General features: G+C 34.7%; 2 protein-coding genes across 2 annotated transcripts; both read left to right on the top strand.

The window, feature by feature from the left end:
* Window positions 1–11605: 11605 nt before the first annotated feature.
* LOC133186477 (uncharacterized) lies at window positions 11606–12145 on the top strand. Its single transcript, XM_061321717.1, has one exon. The coding sequence runs from the start codon at window positions 11606–11608 to the stop codon at window positions 12143–12145; it is 540 nt and encodes a 179-aa protein (XP_061177701.1).
* Window positions 12146–19019: 6874 nt separating this feature from the next.
* On the top strand, window positions 19020–20039 carry LOC133186478 (uncharacterized protein F54H12.2-like). The gene has a single exon (XM_061321718.1). It carries the CDS (start codon window positions 19020–19022, stop codon window positions 20037–20039), a length of 1020 nt encoding a protein of 339 aa, XP_061177702.1.
* Window positions 20040–22265: the final 2226 nt, after the last annotated feature.

Genomic DNA, 22265 nt, shown 5'->3' on the forward strand with positions numbered 1-22265 from the left:
GGGGGGGGGGGGTATTATTAGTGAGCATTGGCTCACAGACTTCTTGTTAATATATTCTTAATTATCTAGGTCTCTTTGTTCAGTTAAAAACAGAAATGAACATAAATTTAAAAAAATGTTTTATTATTACTATTTATGCAAATAAAGTAAATCAGATGTTTTGTATTTATTTTCGGGATCGTTCATAACTGACGTTATTTTATTAGAAGCATTTGTCATTCCGTGAGATTACTCTTCTCCTAAAAGTTTTTTATCAGTTGTGTCCCCTGCTGATATAATTCTTTTAGTAAGAGGGTTTTATCATTCCGTACGGAAGCAAGGAATTCCACTGGCTTTTACTATAAGGCGATAAGATATGATAAATGTCTTTTAGTAAAAGGTGATAAGTGTAAGGATCGGGTGCTGGTTTCCCCTTCATTCTATAACACTTCCGTAATTTCTACTTTGATATTTCCAAATCTAGTAGCATTTTTTTCACGTTTGATGATGAATACTCGGATTATTGTGGAATGTCTGGGCAATTAAATAGCACGATTAAAGACAAAAATATCCACCGAAACAAGATATCCTGACACATTTTTGTGACGTATAGTAGGTTATTGATATTTTAGACTTGATATCCAAGAGGGATTCAGTGTTAACTAATGCACATGACTAACCTTCTCCATTTTATAATACCGCGGATAGGATTTTTTTTTTTAAATAAAACGTTAACTCTACGTTATTTTTTATTATTTTTTCTTTTTTTTTGGGGGGGGGTTATATGGAATACATTGTAAATATGTACTAGAAGATTGATTTATGAGAGAAGACAAATAAAAATATTCTTGGATCCAGGGTGTATGGTGGGGGGGGGGGCTGTCAACAAGCACCTGTGGAAAAAGATTGAATTAATTGTTTTATTTTGAAGCGGTAAAAAAAACGGCATTGAATTCCTTTTTTTTTTTTTTCGTGATACCCCTCTTGATAGCGACCTTTACGGTTTGAAAATAATCACTTTTCAGTGCAGCATGTAGATTTGAATATTTTTAAAAACTTAAATGACGTGATTTTTTCCTTCTTTAGGACATAAAATAATGTAAACTTTGAGTACATAAATTAACAGCTTTAATTAATTAAATTGCTTAGTTTCAAACACCTGCATTTACACGTACGTTAAATACATGGATTAAAGTTTTTTAAACCGGCAAAACTTTTTATTATTACCAACATTTAATTAATTCTTCCAATTGATTTTTACACTGCAATGGTGCGAAATCGGCGGTTGACGTATATAAATATCCAATTTTTCTTCAGTAACTAACCATACTCTTTGGAAAACCCTGATGTACAAAATGAAACCTGCAAATTCGGAATACACAAAGAACGGGGCTTTCTTGTCACTCAAAATAATTTTCACGCATTGGTGAACAAAGCAGTCCCTTGGATTGCTGAGTTTGCGGTCCCAGAGCAGTCGCGCGGACTGCTTGGGTGTCAGTTTGGGTCTGGTTGGTACTGTACATATACTGGTACATTTATACGGAAATCTACCATAATGTTTAATAAAATGATTGAACTAAAGAGAGGAGACTTCATTCTCTACAGTACTCAATGAATCCATCCCCAATAATTAAACACGTATCTAAAATATGGATTTTGTCAAATTATAAAAAATTATTGATTTTTATAAGGCTTTCACATACTTTCGACATACAAAAAATAATGACATGTATCCTCTACTTTACCACTTGATATTAAATTGTATATGTAAAGTCCGTTATTCAATACAAAATTATGACGAAGTCTGGTTTGAAGAACGTTAACATCGCATCTTTAATTAAAAACTAGGTAGTTAATTTATCTTCAGAGTTTTTTTTCTTTTCACAGGATTAGCCTATTTGATTTCATGTCTTTCAACCCTATTAGTAGTAGATTACTCCAGGATAGCCGGGGCTATCCTGGAGTATAGGGGCCGTTATAGCCTGTAAAAAAATGGAAAAAATGGCAAAAATGCAAAATCCGCTGGCCGGGGCTATCCAGGCGTATAGGGGCCTTTATAGCCTGTAAAAAAAAAAGTCAAAATAAGAAAGTCTATACAGGATACCGTATCAAAAAATCCAAAATCCGCTGGCCGGGTCAATTAAGTGCACTTTTTTTTACCCTTTTTTAAACAACAAAATCCACAAAAAATTTCAACAAAACCTTTTATTATTGATCCAATCCAATACAATACAATACAATATGAAAACAAGATCAGAGAACAGTCCTATACACGAAAATCACATTTCTTTTTGTCACTCTCTCTGTTTTTTTCCTTTTTATTTATCCTTACGAATCTCAGCCATCACTTCTTCTTTAAACACACCAATTTCTTTTGTTAGGATTTTTCTAAACTCAGAGTTATCCTTCTGAAGTTGTACCATTAAATCAGTTGATTTCTCCTGATCCTCAATCATTTTTCTTATTATACTGGCTATTTCCTTCTGGTTCTCTTTCAGAATTAGAATTATACCACATATATCCTCTAAGATTTTTTTTATCCGTTTTCTTTCCTGTAGTTCAATACCAGCCATTATTGTTGCCAAGTCAAACATATCATTCAGAGTCCTGGAATTTTCTTCTTCCATCTTAAGGTTTGGTTTAAAGTCCCTGACTAAAAAATAAGACTGATCCTATATACTGTCAGGTCTGGTTTATATACCTTTCTGATCCATTCTATTTTTAGTCTCTACTATTTTTTTTTAGTTTAATCTATTTTTAATCTTCACTAATTTTTATGTCTAAAACTATTTTTAGTTCTTTTTTAACTCTAATTATAACACCACGAGATCTTATTCTTAAAACACCTGTGCATTAGTGCCGTGTGCAAAAAAAAGTTCCTCCTACTTAAAATCTTGGCACCGATCCAAATCACAGCAACCTGGGCATTGTGACGTCATCTATTGTATAAAAACCTTGTTCTTTTGACTTTCACCTCATTCTGTTGTTAAAAATAAACATGGATCGTTTCACACGACAACTTAAGAAATGGAAAAAAAGGCAGAAAGAATTAGATAAAATTCTTCATAACAATAGAGATAGAGAATTAGATCTTAGAAAAAGAAATGCCTTGTACTTACAAAGAATACAGAAAACCAATCGTCATCAACAAGTACAAGCTTTACGTCATGTAAATGAAGAAGAACAACCAAGTTCTTCATCTCATTTATCACCACCTCATTCACCACCAGGGAAACCGAAACCCATTTCCCAGTATTATAAAGTGAGATTAGATTCCACCAGACATTCCAGAAAATTTAAAGCCCAAGAAAATAAATACAATATCAATTTTGAGGAATTTCCAGAAGAAGAGAACAAAGGATTTGTTCGGCGATTATTTAGAGACATGTTAAAAACGGTTAAATATGAAATGCAGTGTAATCCTAACGATTACTTACGCTTGAACATACGTCATCCTTCTCTGAAATCTGAAATCTGGTACGAGTTTACCCAATGTAAACATTTGAACGAGGAGGTCATTTTAAACAAAATAGAAGCCGTTCAACAATCTAAAAAAGATTTTAAACTGGGAGACGGGTCTATGGAATTCGACATGTTTCATGTGAAATATCCTCAAGGAAGTGGTGGAAATAATACCAAACACCTGATGATCAATAAGGACACTTTCCTTAAAGGAAAAAAATCTATCGTTCAGATCGACAATCCCTGGGATAAGATGTGTTTAGCTAGAGCTATTGTCATCACCCGGTTACACAGTGAAAAACCAGAAAATCCCGACCTCGAATGGGAAAAAAGATGGAAACGTATGCGGCTAGGAGATGTAAGGAGTAATGATCAGAAAAATCAAGCTATAGCTCTCGTGGAACAAGCCGGGTGTGATATTCATCAATCTTGTGGACCCGAAGAATGGGGAAAATTACAACAGGTGTTATATCCTCAATATCGACTGAAAATATTTCAGATCAAGTCTATGTCTTCTAAATTCTCCTTAGAACCTATCTACAAAGGAAATGGACAAGGAATTTCTTTAAACATTTTGTTAGAAGATCATCATTACCATGCCATTTTATCCATGCCTGGTATCACAGGATGTCAATATTATTGTGATCATTGTGATGTAGGGTACAGAAACATCACAGACCATCGATCCAAATGTCCTTTTCGATGTGATTTTTGTTTATCTTACCCTCCATGCCCTAAAGACGGGAGCCAGATTTCATGTCCTCATTGCCAGGGATTTTTTAAGAATAGAGGTTGTTATGAAAATCATTTACGACCTTACAGTAAAAATACGACAACAACCATCTGTAATTTAATGGGACGATGTGACCAATGTCAGAAATGGATGCCTAAAAAATTATTATCTCATCACTTATGCGGAGGACGGAAACAATGTAAGATCTGTAAGAAAATTGTACAGAATGATCATCAGTGCTACGTTCAACAGAAACCTCCCAAAAAGAAGAAGGGAAAAGAGACATTACAGATTTACATTTATTTCGATTTCGAATGTACGCAGGAAAACGGTATTCACATTCCTAATCTGTGTGTAGCACATCGGGTCTGTCAACATTGTGGACATTTACCCATTGAGGATCCTTGTCCTCATTGTCGACACATGGGACCCCGTCAACATGTGTTTCAAGGATTAAATACCTTAAAAGACTTCATGGACTGGTTATTACAACCCATCAGCAAAGGAAATAAGAATGGTACTTTATTACACGACGAGGCCATCATCATTGCTCACAATTTCAAAGGATATGACGGACAGTTTATTTTAAATTACCTGGTGCATTCTGCTTGCATTAAACCCACCGTCATCCAGAACGGGAGTAAAATCTTATCCATGGAAATCCTTGGATTGAAATTCATCGATTCTTATAATTTTTTACCTTTTGCTCTGTCCAAAATGCCTTCCGCTTTTGGATTCACCGAACTGAAAAAAGGGTATTTCCCCCACTTTTTTAATACGGTACAGAACCAGAATTATGTGGGACCTTATCCACCTGCGGCATTCTACAATCCGGACGACATGACTATTAATGGACGACAAGCTTTTTTCCAATGGTACGATCAACAAGCTGGAAAAGTGTTTGATTTCCAGAAGGAATTTTTAGAGTATTGTATTTCCGACGTCGATATTTTACGACGATGTTGTGCTCAGTTTAGAGCCACCCTCAAGAATTTAGTGAATGTAGATCCCTTTCAGGAATCTATCACTTTTGCCAGTGCGGCCAATTTAGCTTACCGTCGAGGATTTATGCCCGAAGATACCATTGCCATCATTCCTAACCTGGGATATCAACCTGCTCGTCAATATTCGGCCAAAGCCTGTCGGTGGTTAACCTTTTTGAGTCAACAGAGTGGATCTCACATCCAGCATGCGAGAAACGGGGGAGAAGTCAAGATCGGGAGTTATACTGTAGACGGATATCAGGAAGATAACCACACCGTCTACGAATTTTACGGATGTTATTGGCACGGATGCCCCACTTGCTTTTCCAATCTACAGACCGAAACTCATCCTCACCAACCCCAATGGACTTACCAACAATTATATGAAGAAACTTTAAGAAGGAAGTCCGTCTTAGAGCAATTTGGTTATTCTGTCACCTCTATCTGGGAGCACGAATTCGATCAACAAGTGCAAAGAGATGAAGTTTTACAGAATTTTTTATCAGACCTCAACATTTCAGATCCTTTAAATCCCCGAGAGGCTTTGTATGGAGGTCGGACCAATGCTACACGATTATATTGTGAGGAAGGAGATATGAGATACATAGACGTTTGTTCTCTCTACCCTTACGTGTTAAAACACAGACCTTTTCCTGTAGGGCATCCTCAAATCATTACCGATCAATTCCAAGACGTCAGATCCTATTTTGGACTCATTCATTGTCGGGTCTTACCACCTCGAGACCTCTATCACCCCGTTTTACCTTATCGCACAGGAGGTAAGTTATTATTTCCCTTATGCCGAACTTGTGCAAAACAACAAGACCCTAAACATCGATGTCGACACAATTCCCGTGAACGCAGTCTTACAGGTACCTGGGTGACCACCGAATTACACAAAGCCTTGGACATGGGGTATACTTTAGAGAAGATATACGAAGTTTGGCATTTTCCAGAAAGCAGCACAGATTTATTCAGACCTTACATCGATACTTTTTTAAAGATCAAACAAGAAGCGTCTGGATTTCCACCAGAGTGTCAGACGGAAGAACAGCAACTCAATTACATTCGTCAAGTGTTAGAAAAAGAAGGGATTAGAATGGATTGGTTAAGTATTGAAAAAAATCCAGTGCGAAGAACCATAGCTAAACTTTTTTTAAATTGTTTGTGGGGAAAATTTGCTCAACGTCTGTAATTACCAAAAACGAAATACTTAACGGAAGAAGAGGAATTACATCAACTCTAACAAGATTCCACCAAAGAGATTAAAGGGATCCAACTCTTAGAAAATAAAGAAAATCCGGATTTAGATATGATGTTAGTCAATTATCAAGACAAAAATCAATTTGTAGAAGAATGTCCCTTTGGAAACATAATACTGGCCTGTTTCACTACCGCTCATGCCCGATTACACCTCTACGAGACTTTACAACCTTTAGGAGATCGGGTGCTTTATTTCGATACGGACAGTATCATATACCAACATAAGGAAGGGCAATTTAATCCTACCCTTGGCCACAGTTTAGGAGAATGGACCGATGAGTTGGACGGGGATCACATTATCAAATTCATGTCAGGAGGTCCCAAAAATTATGCTTACCTTACCTCCAAGGGAAATTCCATCCTTAAAGTCAAAGGATTATCTCTCAATTTTCGGGCTTCTAATATCGTATCCTTAGAGACTTTAGAAAAAATGCTCAAGAAAGAAATAGATGAAGTCACAGTGTCTTATCCTTACAAAATACAGAGGACCCGAGATCATCAAGTCAAGACAGTACCTTTAGAAAAACAATATAGAATTGTTTACGATAAGAGACAGATCTTGAAAGATTATAACACTTTACCTTATGGTTATTAAAAATGATTTGTTATTAACTATAAATAAAGCATTGAAACTACCTTTGTCTTCATTTGTCATCATGCAACATGAGGAGACACCTCTCCCCTCTTTTCTTTTAAAACATGAATTTACCATGGTGGTAGCAGGACCTTCTAAATCTGGCAAAACGGAATTTGTCAAGAAATTAGTAGAAAATTTACATTGGATTACCCCCATGCCACAAAAAATTGTGTGGTGTTATCGGGAATGGCAACCTGCTTACACTTCTCTAAGAGATCGGGTGTTTTTCATTCGAAATATTCCCGAAGACGATGAGAAATTAGTGGCTAATTTAAATATACCACACTTACTCATTTTTGACGACATGATGGGAGGAAAAGCCATTGAATCCATCGTGGATTGGTTTACCCGTAAAGCTCATCATCGGAATACCAGTGTGATTTACATCACTCAGAATTTATTTGATAGGGCAGCATCACATCGCACCATTAGTTTGAATGCTCATTATTTAGTCTTGTTTAAAAATCCCCGAGACAAATCTCAAATCAGTGTCTTGAGTCGTCAGTTAGCTCTACCTCATTTGATGTCCGCTTATCAAGAAGCTACCAATGTTCCTCATGGGTATCTCTTGGTGGATTTGAGTCCACACACCCCAGACGAATACAGATTGAGAAGTCGATTGTTTGAATGGTTAACTATACACATGCCTCAAGAGTATAAATAAAAATGTATCATCCTCACCCTTGTCATTTATCATTCAACTCTCATCATGGCACCATCAGCCAAGAGTAAATTAGTGAAAACTTTAAGACGTTTACAGCGGGAAAAAGATCCTGCTAAGCGAGCTCATTTAATTGAATTAGGGCGTAAAGCCTTATTGAATTGGTTTGCTATGGGAGCTCGAAATTTAATGAAAGGGGTATTACCCATTAATAAACAGACTCAGAGATTTATTGATCATCATCGTCAAGATTTAGGTATCATCGCTGATAAATCAGCTACTGAGGAAGACAGAAAAAAAGCTATTTTAAAACGTGGCGGAGCAGGATTTTTAGGAGGAGTCATCATTCGTCATTTATTTAAATGGAATACCCCTAAAAAACGACGTGCTCGTCGTTTGAAAAGTGTAGTGGTAAGAGTCCAGAACAAAAAGACAAAAAAGAGAGTTTTACCAAATTGGATGGTTCGACTAGGTGGGGGGTCAAACAATAAGAAAAAACCTACTCAAAAGAAGAAGAAAAGAAAAAATCCAAAAAGTCCAGGTCCACCTAAAACTCCAGCTCAACGTAAAGCTATGCCTAAAAGTCTAAGAAATGAAATTAATCAGTATTATAAAGAACAAAGACAAAAAACTATTGGAGAGTTATTAAAGAAACAAGCTGAAATGAGAATGGATCGTGCTATGGCACCCATAGGCAGTCAAAGAGCCCCGGATTTATTTCCTCAAGTTAATGTAGGAATTCCTTCTCCTGGAATTAAAGTACCCATACAGACTCCTAAAATAGCCCGCTTTCAACCTTTATCTGCTTCTACACCTAAACTTCCAAAAGGAATGAGATATAAATGCCGATATTGTTCCAAAATCTATGTCACCGAAAAAAATAGAGATAAAGATGAGAAAGACAAACATGGCATGTATGCTCCTCCTCCTTAAAAGAGTATAAAAGGAGGACACACTGAGGGACACCTCTTCATTTTTTAAAAAGGATGGCTAAGAAGAAGAAGAAGACTTGTTGTTCTACAAGATTAAAATCTCATGGGGCTCTTTTAAGAGTGTTATCTAATCCTCATTATTCTTCACCCTTAAAGACAAGTATTTTAAAACATTGTTCTGGAGATTGTATTCTGAAAATTTGTGAGATTGTGTACAACCTATTAAAAGGAGTGTTACCTCTCAGTTCGGTTCAGAAACGAAAACTAGCTGGAAAGAAACACATCTTAAGGAGACTAATTCAACCTCAATCTATTCAGAAAAGACGAGCTTTGTTAGTCCAGCAAAAAGGAGGCCTCTTCCCTCTTTTACTCGGTCCTTTACTTATAGGAGCAGCATCTCTCCTAGGGGGAGAATGAGTCGTAAAATGGTATTAGTTCCTGAAGTCTTATTGAATGAACTTAAAGGAAAATTACCCAAACCTCCTGAATTTCAAACTACTCTCAGTTTAGGTCAGGAATTAGAGGACATTACAAGACGTGAAGATTTAACCCCAGAAGAAAAAGTCGCTTTATATGGTCAAGAACTTCATCGCTATAGAAATTATTTAGGAAAAGCTAGACAACAACCTACAAAAACTCCATTAGCTCAACCATCAGCTCAACCAGCAGCAGCAGCAGCAAGAGCTCCAGCAGCAGCAGCAGCAGCAGCACCAGCAGGAGCACCCCCAGCAGTAGCACCAGTACCCCCATCCCCTGCAGAAGCAGCAACAGGATCACCAGCAGCCCCAGCTGAGATTGAAGATGAAATTCTTGAAACCGTCAATAAAAACATGAAAAGAAAAGCTGGATTATTATTAAATCATTTAAAGAAAAACCCTAAAGTGTTAACTTAGAATAAAGAAGGTGAAATTAGTTATCGAGGTCAAAAAGTTACCAATTCTAACATTGTGGATTTAATGGCTGATAGTATGAGATCTCAGTCTCGTAAAAATCATCCGGTTCCTACAGGATTAGAACAATTTGCTCAAGCTTTAAAAGAGACCCGTACTCCTTTGGAATACCTGAGTAATGGAAACCTTATAAAAGCCATGCAGAAACCTGGAAAAATCAGTACTCCTAAAAGTCAAGAAAGAGACGATAGTGGATTTTCTTCCTTTTTGGACACTCCAGTAAGTAGTCCTATAGAAGATCCAGGAACCGTCATTAAAAAACCCATTTCAACTCCTGTAGGGACAAGTGTAGGATCCAGATATAGTCCCTTTAGAGCTAAAAAGCAATTAAAAACCAAACTCGAAGAAGAAGAAAAGAAATTAGCAAAAACTGAAGAAAATTGGCTTCCTTTACCTAAGAAGAAATGAAAAAGAAACAAGTGGAAGATATTTTAAAAGAGATTTATTATGATCCTAAAAGAGGGTACGGAGGAATACAAGCTTTGTATCGTCAGGTCAAACCTTTAGGAATTTCCCTGAAAAAGATTCGAGACTGGTTAAAAGAACAAGATACTTATACTTTACATAAACCCATTCAAAGAAAATTCCGCAGACAACAAACTAGAGTGACCGATATAGATGAACAATGGCAATTAGATTTAGCAGATGTGTCCAGTTTAAAGAAATATAATGATGGATATACTTTTTTATTATGTGCCATTGACGTCTTATCTAAATATGCCTGGGTAGTGCCTTTAAAACAGAAAACAGGAAAAGAAATGATTCGAGGATTACAAGAGATTTTTCAACAAGACGGACGACGTCCCATTCGCATTCAATCCGATCAAGGCAAAGAATTTACCAATAAAGAATTCTTACACACTTTTAAATCCATTCATTTTTTAGCTCTACTGGTCAGAGACCAGAAGAGCTTATGCGATAGTAAGGTGTCCGGCGTCCGTCCGTCTGTCTGTCTGTCTGTCTGTCCGTCTGTCTGTAAACAATTTTTCAAAATGCTACTCCTCCTACAGTTTTGGTCCAATTTCAATATAACTTGGCACACAGGTAGACTACACTAAGATACATAATCTAGTGCATCGGTTTTTGATTTGGATGAGCGGTGTTGCCATGGTTACTAAAAATAGAAATTTCTGTGAAATTCCTTTAAAACCCTACTCCTCATACAGATTTGGTCTGATTTCAATATAACTTGGCACACAAGTAGACTACACTAAGATACATAATCTAGTGCATCGGTTTTTGATTTGGATGAGCAGTGTTGCCATGGTTACTAAAAATAGAAATTTCTGTGAAATTCCTTTAAAACGCTACTCCTACTACAGTTTTGGTCTGATTTCAATGTGATTTGGCATACAAGTAGACTCTATTAACATTCATAATTTAGTGCATCGGTTTTTGATTTGGATGAGCGGTGTTGCCATGGTTACTAAAAATAGAAATTTCTGTGAAATTCCTTTAAAATGCTACTCCTCCTACAGTTTTGGTCTGGTTTCAATATAACTTGGCACACGAGTAGACTACACTAAGATACATAATCTAGTGCATCGGTTTTTGATTTGGATGAGCGGTGTTGCCATGGTTACTAAAAATAGAAATTTCTGTGAAATTCCTTCAAAATGAAATTCCTCCTACTGTTTTGGACTGATTTCAATATAACTTGGCACACAAGTAGACTACACTATGATACATAATTCAGAGCATCAGTTTTTTTATTTCGATGAACGATGTTGCCATGGTTACTAAAAATAGAAATTTCTGTGAATTTCTTTTAAAACGCTACTCCTCCTTCAGTTTTTATTTGATTTCAATTTATATGAAGATATATAATTCTATTTATTGCTGCATGTTGCAAAGTTTCGAATCCAAGTGCTACTTTTTCTTTGTTACATGTATATGTACAGACCAGTAGAGCTACAGTCTCATCAGAGACTTCTGGTTTACCACTCGTAATACGGACACTAAAGCCAGTATTGTGGAACGATTTCAAAGAACCCTCAAAGCACGCATGTGGCGTTATTTCACTCGTCATAAAACCAGACGGTATGTAGACGTCTTACCGGATTTAGTATATGCTTACAATCATTCTTATCATCGAAGTATTAAAAGAGCACCAGCTCAAGTGAATGCTTCTAATGTATTAAAAGTCTGGAAAACTTTATATGGGGAAAAATCTCAAACATTTCCTAAAAAACCTCAATTTAAACAAGGAGATCGGGTCCGCATTAGTAAAGCTAAACGCACTTTTGAAAAAGGATATTTACCCAATTGGACTACAGAATTGTTTACCATTTCTAAAAGAGTACCTGGAAGATATCCTTATGTGTATAAAATCCAAGATGATCATGGTGAGGAATTAGAAGGCACTTTTTACGAAAAAGAATTACAACAGATTAATAAAAAAGATGATGTGTACGAAGTAGAAGAAATCTTGGGGTATAAAAAGCGACGTGTCGGGAAAAAAATCATTCAAGAAGTCAAAGTGCGGTGGAAAGGATATCCTCCTAGTTTCGATTCATGGATTCCCCAAACGGATCTCATTCAATAACGCCTCATTGGAAATTTTGTGGAGAGAAAGTGCCTCGAGAAGAAATTGTTTATTTTGCACAATTATTGATCTGTGTATCTCTTATCATTACCAGTGTGGTCATGTTAGCTTTACATGATACTAATCGAGAATATTGGATGGTCTGTGTGAGTTCTTCCGTAGGATACATTATGCCTAGTCCTACCCTAATGCATCATACCCCTAAGAAGACCACAAATCCAGGGAGTCTAAAAATAGAGACACAATAGAGTATATATAAAAATAGACACAAATCCAGAGAGTCTAAAAATAGAGACACAATAGAGTATATATAAAAATAGATACAAATCCAAAGAGTCTAAAAATAGAGACACCATAGAGTATATAAAATGGAACAAGTCCAAAAAAATTGATCATTTCTGATTTCACTGAGACAGAGATAGAGAGACAGAGCACACACAAAAAAAAAATACAATGGAGTATTTAAGCTCAGAGTATCGTTGGAAAATGAAAGGTTCTACTAAGAAAGGAGAATGGATGAAAAACAAACAAGAATGTATTCAAGATTTCAAAGATAAGAATCCAGGAAAACAAAAAGATGCCACCCTGTATAAGAGAATGAAGTTTCCAGACCATCCATGGGTAATAACACATAAGATGGCAATATTAGGGGGTCGAAAGGAACCTAAGTATCAGGAATTCAAATGGAAAGTGAAATATGTCTTGTTTCACAAACAAAAAGGACCAGAAAGGACTTGGATTCAAGGAAAATGGATGGAAAGAGCCAAAGAGTGTATCCAAGATTATCTGAAAGTGCTTTTAAAAGGATACAGTATCATGGACTGTGCTTGTGAAACAGAATATTTGTACATGAGAAGATCTTTTCCTATAGATGAAACAAAAGAATTGTACAAAAGTTTTGAATGTTTATTAATATGATTGTTTTTGTTATGATTGTTGTTATTATGAATAAAAAAAACACACAAAAAAATTACAAGTCTTATTTTTGATCTGTATCACATTTTTTTTTTAGTATGATTAATGACGTCATAATGGATATACTTGAATCGATGCCAAGATTTGTGTATTACCTGTGTATTAATGACTCAGCAAAAAAAAAGTTTTTGCACACAGCACACTCATGTGGCCAGGTGTTTTCAGAATAAGATCTCGTGCTAAAAAATAAATATAGTAACAAAATTCTAAAAATAAAACACAGAAAAAGGGTATATAAAGCTTAGTTTTGAGTACACTGCGCTCAATCATGATTTTTTCTTGGAGACTGGCGTATTTGATTGACGTAGAAAAGTATTACTGTCATTACTGTGATAGGGAAATGAACCAATGGCGTACATTTACGGTGTATGATTATCCAGGATGGCATCACAGAACTTATAGAATTTGCGAGCATTGTGAAATGACTTTTCCTCACTGGTTTGTGGATGATTCGCCTTCTATGGAGACCTGTGGATGTAGCTGGTGTGTGAAATATTTCACATGGAAGTTCGGGGTAGAGAATATGGTGCCCCCATGGGTCAAAGTAACGAGAAAAAGAGCTTTAAAGAAATGCCTGACCTGCTGGGAGGAAAATACGGAGGGGAGATGGAAGTGTCAACAATGTCGACAGTATCCTTGCTGTGAGAAATGTGTCGAGAAATTTGTCTTGACTTGCTACAGACTTTGTCCCTTATGTAGATATGAAGGAAATAAATCATAAAATGAAATGTGTATAAATTATTATTATTATAAATAGAAAGGTCAGAAGTGAATATCTCTCAGTCTCTTACTGAACATGGCTGAGAACAGTGGTTTTTACATGACATTACCCAGTGATAGCTCCATGCAATCTTTTCCGGGGAATACGACCGCTCAATTTAAAACTTTATTACCACAATCTGTGGATTTAACGGATGGTCAATGGGAAGTAGCATTAACCGAAATGATTTATCCTTGTAGTATAGAAAATATAAGTCAGGATGAATCTTATATCGAAGTGTGTATAGTGGAAAAAGTTCCACCTTTTTTTAAAGGCGTTTCACCATCTGAGAAACTGGATCTCGAGGACCCCGATAAGTACCAGTGGGGACGGTTTCAATTATTGAAAAGTACTCCCATTAATTTTCAACAAACCCAGCTTTTAGTAGATTGGAGTAAAGCTTATTGGTTAATCGGTACTTATGATCCTAAAGAGAAATTGAATTTGTATCGACTTCGATTTAGACCGGGACCTTATCCTAACCCTACAGCTATCCTGGCAGAAATCAATGAAGGTTTAGTACAGACCATGAAAAAAATCTGGAAAAAGTATCACAAATGGACCGAGAAAAAAAAACCCACAGATCAAGGAAGTGATGACGATGATGATGTGTATGGAAATTTAAAACAGAGCTTAAAGACAGTGATACAAGACCTGAAAGAAGAAGAAGAAAAACCCTCAAAAATTGAAATGAAATTTAATTATCGGAAGGATTTCAATCGAGTGAATTATGTCACTCATTTACGTCAAATTCCCATCTTTGTGCGTCTTCCCTTAAGTCTGGCTTATAAATTAGGATTTCATGATTCTAAATTAGTCCCGGAAAATTGGACAGAAGACATGACCAAATGGATTAATATCAGTTATCTGGCTCCAGACACTGTAGATTTATATCGAAATTTAAAATCCATGTATGTGTATTGTGATCTGATTCAACCCCAGACCGTAGGATCGAATGCCTTGAAATTATTAAGAGTGGTCCCTTGTCAATTTGAACACAAAGACAATCAATGTAAATGGGAACCCATCCGTGCGGAATATCTCCCTTTGAGTAAAAAACATTTTGATACCATTGAGATACACATCATGACACCTTTAGGAAAACCCATGCCCTTTTTAAGTGGAAAAACTCTAGTAAAACTTCATTTTAGAAAAGTGTACTGAGATGAGTGTACAGCTTTTTTGTTACATCCTATTGGGAGTCATGATTTGTCTGGTATGCTGTCTATATTGTATTCAGCCCTAAAAAGAAGGGGTATAAAAGGAAGTCCTCAGAGTGCAGAAAAGTCAGTTTTTAAGAACAGTGATCACCATGCAGTATCATCCAGGAATATTAAGACAGAGAGGACACGGTTGGACTTATCATAAAGGTTTATTAAGACAAAAAGGACACGGGTTTGGTCTTTTAGCTCCGGTGTTAAAATTAGCAGCTCCACTAGTCAGTAATCTATTAGGTGGGATATTAGGAGGGGGTCAACAGCAACCACCCCCACCACCAGCTTATTATTATCCACCCCCCAAAAACCATCAAAGAGGGGAAGGACTTTTTACGGATTTACTGAAAACGGGAGCTAAACATGCCTTGACCGCTGCTGCTAGAACGGGGTTAGATGTGTTAGAAAATAAGAGATCTTTAAAAGAAGCTATCAAAACTCACGGAATACAAGCCCTGAAAAATACGTCGGGAATGGTAAAACAAAAAATGAATCTAGGAGATAGTAAGAAAAGAAAAAGAAAACAGACAGAAAAAGTTCTGTTGGCTAGAGGAGGTCCTAAAAGAAAAAGAAAAAATCAAGGAGGTAATGTACCATTAACAGCCCCAGTGAAGAAGAAAACACGGCCTTTAGATGTCTTTGACTGACACTACTGTAATGATTTTCCCCTTAGATTCCAAAAAATCCCCTGACGTTCCCCTGTCTGTCCCTGACATTTTCCTGTCTCCCCCTGACTTTCTCCTATGATCCCCTGTCGTTGTCCCTGACTACCCTGTCTACTCCCTGACGTCCCCTGACTTTGCCCCTGTTACCACTGTCTAACCCCTGATGTCCCCTGACTAAGCCTCTGACCACCCTGTCAATTCCCTGTCGTCCCCTGACATTCATTTTGACCCAGAAAAGGGGTTAAAATATGTTTTGTTGATATTTACTTGTGAGAAATACATTACTCTTGACAATTCTTAAGTTTTGTGAAAATATATATACTTAGTCAATTGTTATTTGTTTGAATAGCTTGAGTAATTTATTTCTTAGTATGATTGTATTTGATTGTTTTAGTTTAGTACGTGTAGCTTTTAGATAAATTTTATGGAGAATAAATGCCAGTTACTTTGAAAAGAATTAATTACAAATTTATTGCGTCTTCTCATGAATGGCAAGTAAATATATCAACATTTATTTATATGTTAATCTATATATCCACATGTATTTATTTATTTATTTTATTTATTTATTGACTAATTCATTAATTAAATCTATTCATATATTTCTTTTTAGATATATTTACCTTATTGAATTGTTAATTAATTGATTAATATTATATATCTATTTAGTTTTTAATTCATTTTATTTTTATTAATTTATTAATTCTATTTTATTCAATTTATTTGCGAGTTTCGCATAAACAGTCGTAAGTTAAAACAAAATATGCTTCAAAGTATCTTTTAAGCATATTTACATTTATTTTAATTCTTTTAATTTCATGATGGGTATCAAAATAATCGTCTTATTATACACAATCTGAATTCAGAATTTGTTTTATTGCTTCTTTTACTTTTTAAAAAAAATAAATAAAAAATGTTCTTCAGAAACTGTCACTGTTGTGAGAGTAGTTCCGAGCTGTTAGTTGACCAGCGACTCTGGGTACACAGACCAAACACCTATTGTTCTTTTGACTGACCACTATACACTGTTTATTCTGTGGCAGCACGACCGTATCCACTCTGCAGGTGTTATTTCTTTCACAAGCGTGACAAGTTTTAGAGGAAATTTTTATTTTACCAAAATTAAAGGGAACAATAAAACAAATTCCAGATTCTGATTGTGCATAATGAGACGATGATTTTGATACCCATCATGAAATTAAAAGAATTAAAAATAATTTGAATATGCTTAAAAAATAGTTTGAAGCAAATTTGTTTTACCCGGAGACTGTTTATGAATAACTACACAAATTGAATTAAATTTAAATAATCAATAAATTAAAATAAAGGATATAAATAAAATAAAAAAATTAATTTATTTATTTATTTATTAAAAATTAAATAAAACAAGTACGTAAATATAAATTTTATAGATAAAATAAATAAATGAATGAAAAAAATAAATAGATAAATAAACAGACAAAGAAATAAATAAGAAACATACATCAATAAATTAAATTCAATTAAATTAATAAATTTACTAAAGATACTTCAAACAAATAATTAGTTACAAAATCAATATTTTTATTTATTTTTTTTTTTACTTATTTATTTGTATATTTTTCTATTTATTTATTATTTATCTATCTGTTTGTTTATTTATTTAATCTATTCATTTCATTTCTTTTAAATATTTGTTTTATTCAATTATTAATTAATTAATATTATTTCTTTATTTATTTTGCTATTCATTTTATTTTAATTAATTAATTGTTTTCAATTCCTATTTATTTGTGTAGTTCCCCATAAACAGTGTTATGGAAAAACAAACGATGCTTCAAACTATTTTTAGGCATATTTACATTTCTTTTAATTGTTTTAATTTCATGATGGGTATCAAAATAATCGTCTTATTACACACAATCTGAATTCAGAATTTGTTTTATTGCTTCTTTTACTTTGTTACAAAAAATAGAAATGTTCCTCAAAAACTGTACGGTTGTGAAAGTAATTCTGAATTGTTGATAGTTGACCAGTGACTCGGGGCACACAGACCAAACACCTATTGTTCTTCTGACTGACCACTATACACTGTTTATTCTGTGGCAGCACGACCGTATATACTCTGCAGGTGTTATTTCTTTCACAAGCGTGACAAGTTCTAGAGGAAATTTTTATTTTACCAAAGTAAAAGGGAACAATAAAACAAATTCCAGATTCAGATTGTGTGTAATGAGAAGATGATTTTGATACCCATCATGAAATTAAAAGAATTAAAAAAAATTTAAATATGCTTAAAAAATAGTTTGAAGCAAATTTGTTTTCCCAGGACACTGTATATGAAGAACTACACAAAATGAATTAAATTTAATTAATCAATAAATTAAAATAATTGAATTGAATAAAATAAAATAAATAAATAAATTTTTTAAATAAATCCATTTGTTAATTGGTAATTAAATAAAACAAATAAGTAAAAATAAATTAAATAGATAGATTAAATAAAAATAAATACATAAATGGAAGAAAAAAGAATAGATAAATAAGCAGACAAATTAATAAATAAATAAACAGATACCTGAATTAATAAAATCAATAAACAAATAAATAAATAAAAAACAGATAAATAAATAAATAAAAATATATTTACATGCCATTCGTGCTACACAAGACGCAATAAATTAGTAGTTTATTTTTTTTTAAAAGTATCGGCATTAATCCTTATTAAGATTTATCTGAAAAGCTAGTAACAATCAATAAAAAAATATTTTGATAGAATTCGCTAAAGATATTTCAAACAGAAAAACTAATGATTAAATCTACAAAAAAATTCCACAAAACTTGAAAATTGCTAGGAGTAAGGTATCAATTTTCTCACAAGTAAATAGCAACAAAAACATATTTTGACCCTTTTTCCTGGTCAAAATGAATGTCAGGGGACGACAGGGGGCTGGCAGGGTGGTCAGGGGCTAAGTCAGGGGACATCAGGGAGTTGACAGGGACGTCAGGGAATGTCAGGGGACATCAGGGGTTAGACAGTGGTAACAGGGGCAAAGTCAGGGGACGTCAGGGAGTAGACAGGGTAGTCAGGGACAATGACAGGGGATCATAGGAGAAAGTCAGGGGGAGACAGGAAAATGTCAGGGACAGACAGGGGAACGTCAGGGGATTTTTTGGAATCTAAGGGGAAAATCATTACAGTAGTGTGAGAGACTATAAATAGAGGAGTGTGAGGGAGAAGAGTTTCATTTGTGAAAAATCAATCTTAGTAGACAGACATCATGTTACAACCCGATTCCTGTGCTTGTGGGATGGACAATTTACAATTGTTCCAAGTCCCTCCCACTAATATTGCTTTAGAAGACTCCAAATGGGAAGAATATTACCCTATTTCTAGTACTTTAGATTCAGAGACAGCTCCGATCGAATTTGAAATTAAAGGACAAGGAGATCAATATCTAGATTTATCTCAAACTTATCTTCAAATGGTATGTCAATTTGTCCAAAATGATGGAAGTGATCTGGGTGGAGATCCTGCTAAAACAGCCCCAGTGAATAATATCTTACATTCCTTGTTTACGGAAATTGATGTTAATGTCAATGGAAAAATAATCACTCCAGGGACCGATACTTATCCTTACAAAGCTTATCTGGAGAAATTACTGTCTTATAAACCCAGAACTTTAGCCACACAAATGAAAGCCTGTAGTCTATGGGAAAAAGATACGGCAGGACATATGGACGAAAGAGGGCTAGCAGCTCTGGGAGTGGCTGCTAATCAGACCTTTGCTGTAGCTGCTGATGCTTGTACCATTAACAAACCCATCATCCCAGCGTACCCAGCCAATTCTAAAAACGAAGGATACAGAAAACGTCATGAAGCCATAGATGCTAGTAAGAAAATTACTTTGTTGGATCGTTTACATCTGGATTTGTTTCAACAAGATCGATTTCTACCGAATGGAGTGGACGTCCGTTTGAGATTTAATCGAGCTAGACCTGATTTCTACATGATGACGGCTCAAGCCAATACGGGAAAAGTCAAAATATTAAGTATGGTCTTGTGGGTGAGAAAAGTGAAACCTTCCTCTACTTTAATGAATCAGATCAATCAAACTTTGAATACTTACAGAGCCAAATATCCATTAAGAAGAGTAGAAGTCAAAAGTTTTACCATACCTACAGGAACTCAATCTAAGATTACGGATCATCTGTTTCAAGGCCAGATGCCAAAAAGGCTCATTTTAGGGTTTGTGGAGAATGCGGCTTTTAATGGAGATAAAACTAAAAAATCCCTTTAATTTTCAAAATTTTGGGATTAAAAAATTAGATGTTAGTATCAATGGAGAGACCATGATGACTCGTTGTTTCGAACCTAATTTTAACGAAGATTTATATCTGAGATCTTATCTGAGTATATATCAAGCTTTGGGAAAATTAGGAGAAGATTGGGCTCCGGACATTACCTTAGAAGAGTATAAAAACGGATACACTTTATGGGGCTGGGATTTCACTAAAGATCAAGAAGCCCAATCGGATAAATTTCATCTCATAGAAACAGGAAATTTTAGAGTAGAAGTCCAATTTACGAACAATACGGCTACCACTTTAAATTGTGTGGTGTATGCAGAATTTGATAACCTCTTAGAAATCAACAAACAGAGAGAAGTGAGCATTGATTATTAATGGATACAGGACAGTTGAGAGAAGTGTTATCTAGAGAATTAAAGAGTTCGTTTGGTGGAGTGTATCCTTTAGATTTATTACCAGATCAATTAAAATTTGGAGAAAAAGCCATTGTAGTCAATACAGATCCTCAAGATCAACCTGGAGAACATTGGGTATGTTTATATGTAAGCAGTCCAGTGGTAGAATATTTTGATTCTTATGGATTTCCTCCCTTACAAAAAGAAATTCAAGATTTTATCCAGCGTCATGGTCATCAATGGATTTATAATCCGTATCGATATCAAGATTGGAATACTGATGTGTGTGGACAATATTGTGTGTATTATTTACATCAAAGACATATGAAGAAAATTAAAGCAGATGAATGGTTATTTCCCTTTGACCATCCTTTTACAGCTTTACAAAGAGATCATTATGTAGCTCAATGGTTTAAAGACACTTATCATAAAAGACCAACAGGTCATGGACAAACTTGTCAATGTTTCTATCAAAATGTATTGTAAAAAAATATTGATATTGTTATTATTATTATTGTTGTTTGTTGTTTGTTTGTTTGTTCTTAAAATAAAAAAGAAAAAAAATGCTGCCTAGGTGTTTTTTTTAAAAGAATCTGAACTGATGCTCCTATATATAAAAATAGTAACAAAAGAGTTAAAAATAAACTAACACAAAGAGTTAAAAATAAACTTACAAAAAAAGGTATAAATACAAAGGGATAAGGTGTATGAAAATCAGTTTGATGAGGATGAGTTTGAGTAAAAAGTCAAAAGATATGGAGGAAGAGAAAATACCATTATTAGAAAAAAGAATGATCATGCCTATGGAGGTAAATGATTCCAGTCCTCAAAGAAGATTAGAATTAAAAACTATGGAGGAGGAAGAACCCTGTAATGTTTACTTGCCAGCAAATGAGAAGATCCATGACCCAAAGGACCCATACAGAAGTTACAGAGTAGCCATTAACTGGACATTTGTTTTAAATCAAGTGAACGAAGAAATAGAAGATATAGACATTTTTCTGAACCTTGAAGATGAAATTCAGTACCTGATCCTAAAAAAGGAAATTCATCCCTGGACAGGAAAAGTGCATCAAATCAGGGGATTCATTCAAATGAAAGAACCTGTAGGAGGACTGGATGTGCATAAACTTAATCTTACAGCAAGATTTGATATGTCCCACAGTACACCAGAATTAGAAAGAATGTTTTATAGGCAAGGTGACAACTATCAAGAATATGGAATTCTGAAACCTGAGGAGAGAAACAAAGAATTACTGGAGAAATGGGAAACAGCAAAATTGTGCCTGGAGAAATTTCATAGAAAAGAAAAAGAGAAATGTTATTTTTGTTCAGCTTTAAAAAAGTGACATTAAAAAAAATATATTCCACTGTGTATTATAAAAAAATTTAAAAAATAATCTTTGTGTGTTAATAAAATGTTGATGTGTAAAATAAAAAAAAAATTTAAAAAAAATATATTTCTTATTTCTTTTTTAAAAAATTAATGTTCATAAAAAAAAAATTTAATTTTATTTTTTAAAACAACAGTGACCTCTGGGTGTTTTTTATGAGACGTTTCTATTATAACCAACTGTGTATCAAAAAGGTATCTATTCGAATCATTGAAGTGGCCCTTAAAAGGGCCGTTGTTGATTTTTTTCTTTAAGGGTTTACTCCCTTACTGGGGCTGCAGGCCAAATCCTCTCCACGGGTAGGGATTGTAACGGCACAAAGGGCATGGGAGGCACCGATCAATGATCCTGGCAGAGCAAAGGTAACACGCAGGTCGTTGTCTGCATTGATCGCAAATATAGTTGCTATCCTCATCCTCACAGAGAC

The sequence above is a fragment of the Saccostrea echinata genome, unplaced genomic scaffold (assembly GCF_033153115.1).
Source record: "Saccostrea echinata isolate AGI-Se365-2 ecotype Australia unplaced genomic scaffold, CSIRO_AGI_Sech_v1 ptg000014l, whole genome shotgun sequence".
NCBI classification, from domain to species: Eukaryota; Metazoa; Mollusca; class Bivalvia; order Ostreida; family Ostreidae; genus Saccostrea; species Saccostrea echinata.

Coding starts and splice junctions, on each gene's coding strand:
- LOC133186477 (XM_061321717.1), top strand. CDS start 11,606: ATGTGGCGTTATTTCACTCGTCATAAAACCAGACGGTATGTAGACGTC.
- LOC133186478 (XM_061321718.1), top strand. CDS start 19,020: ATGTTACAACCCGATTCCTGTGCTTGTGGGATGGACAATTTACAATTG.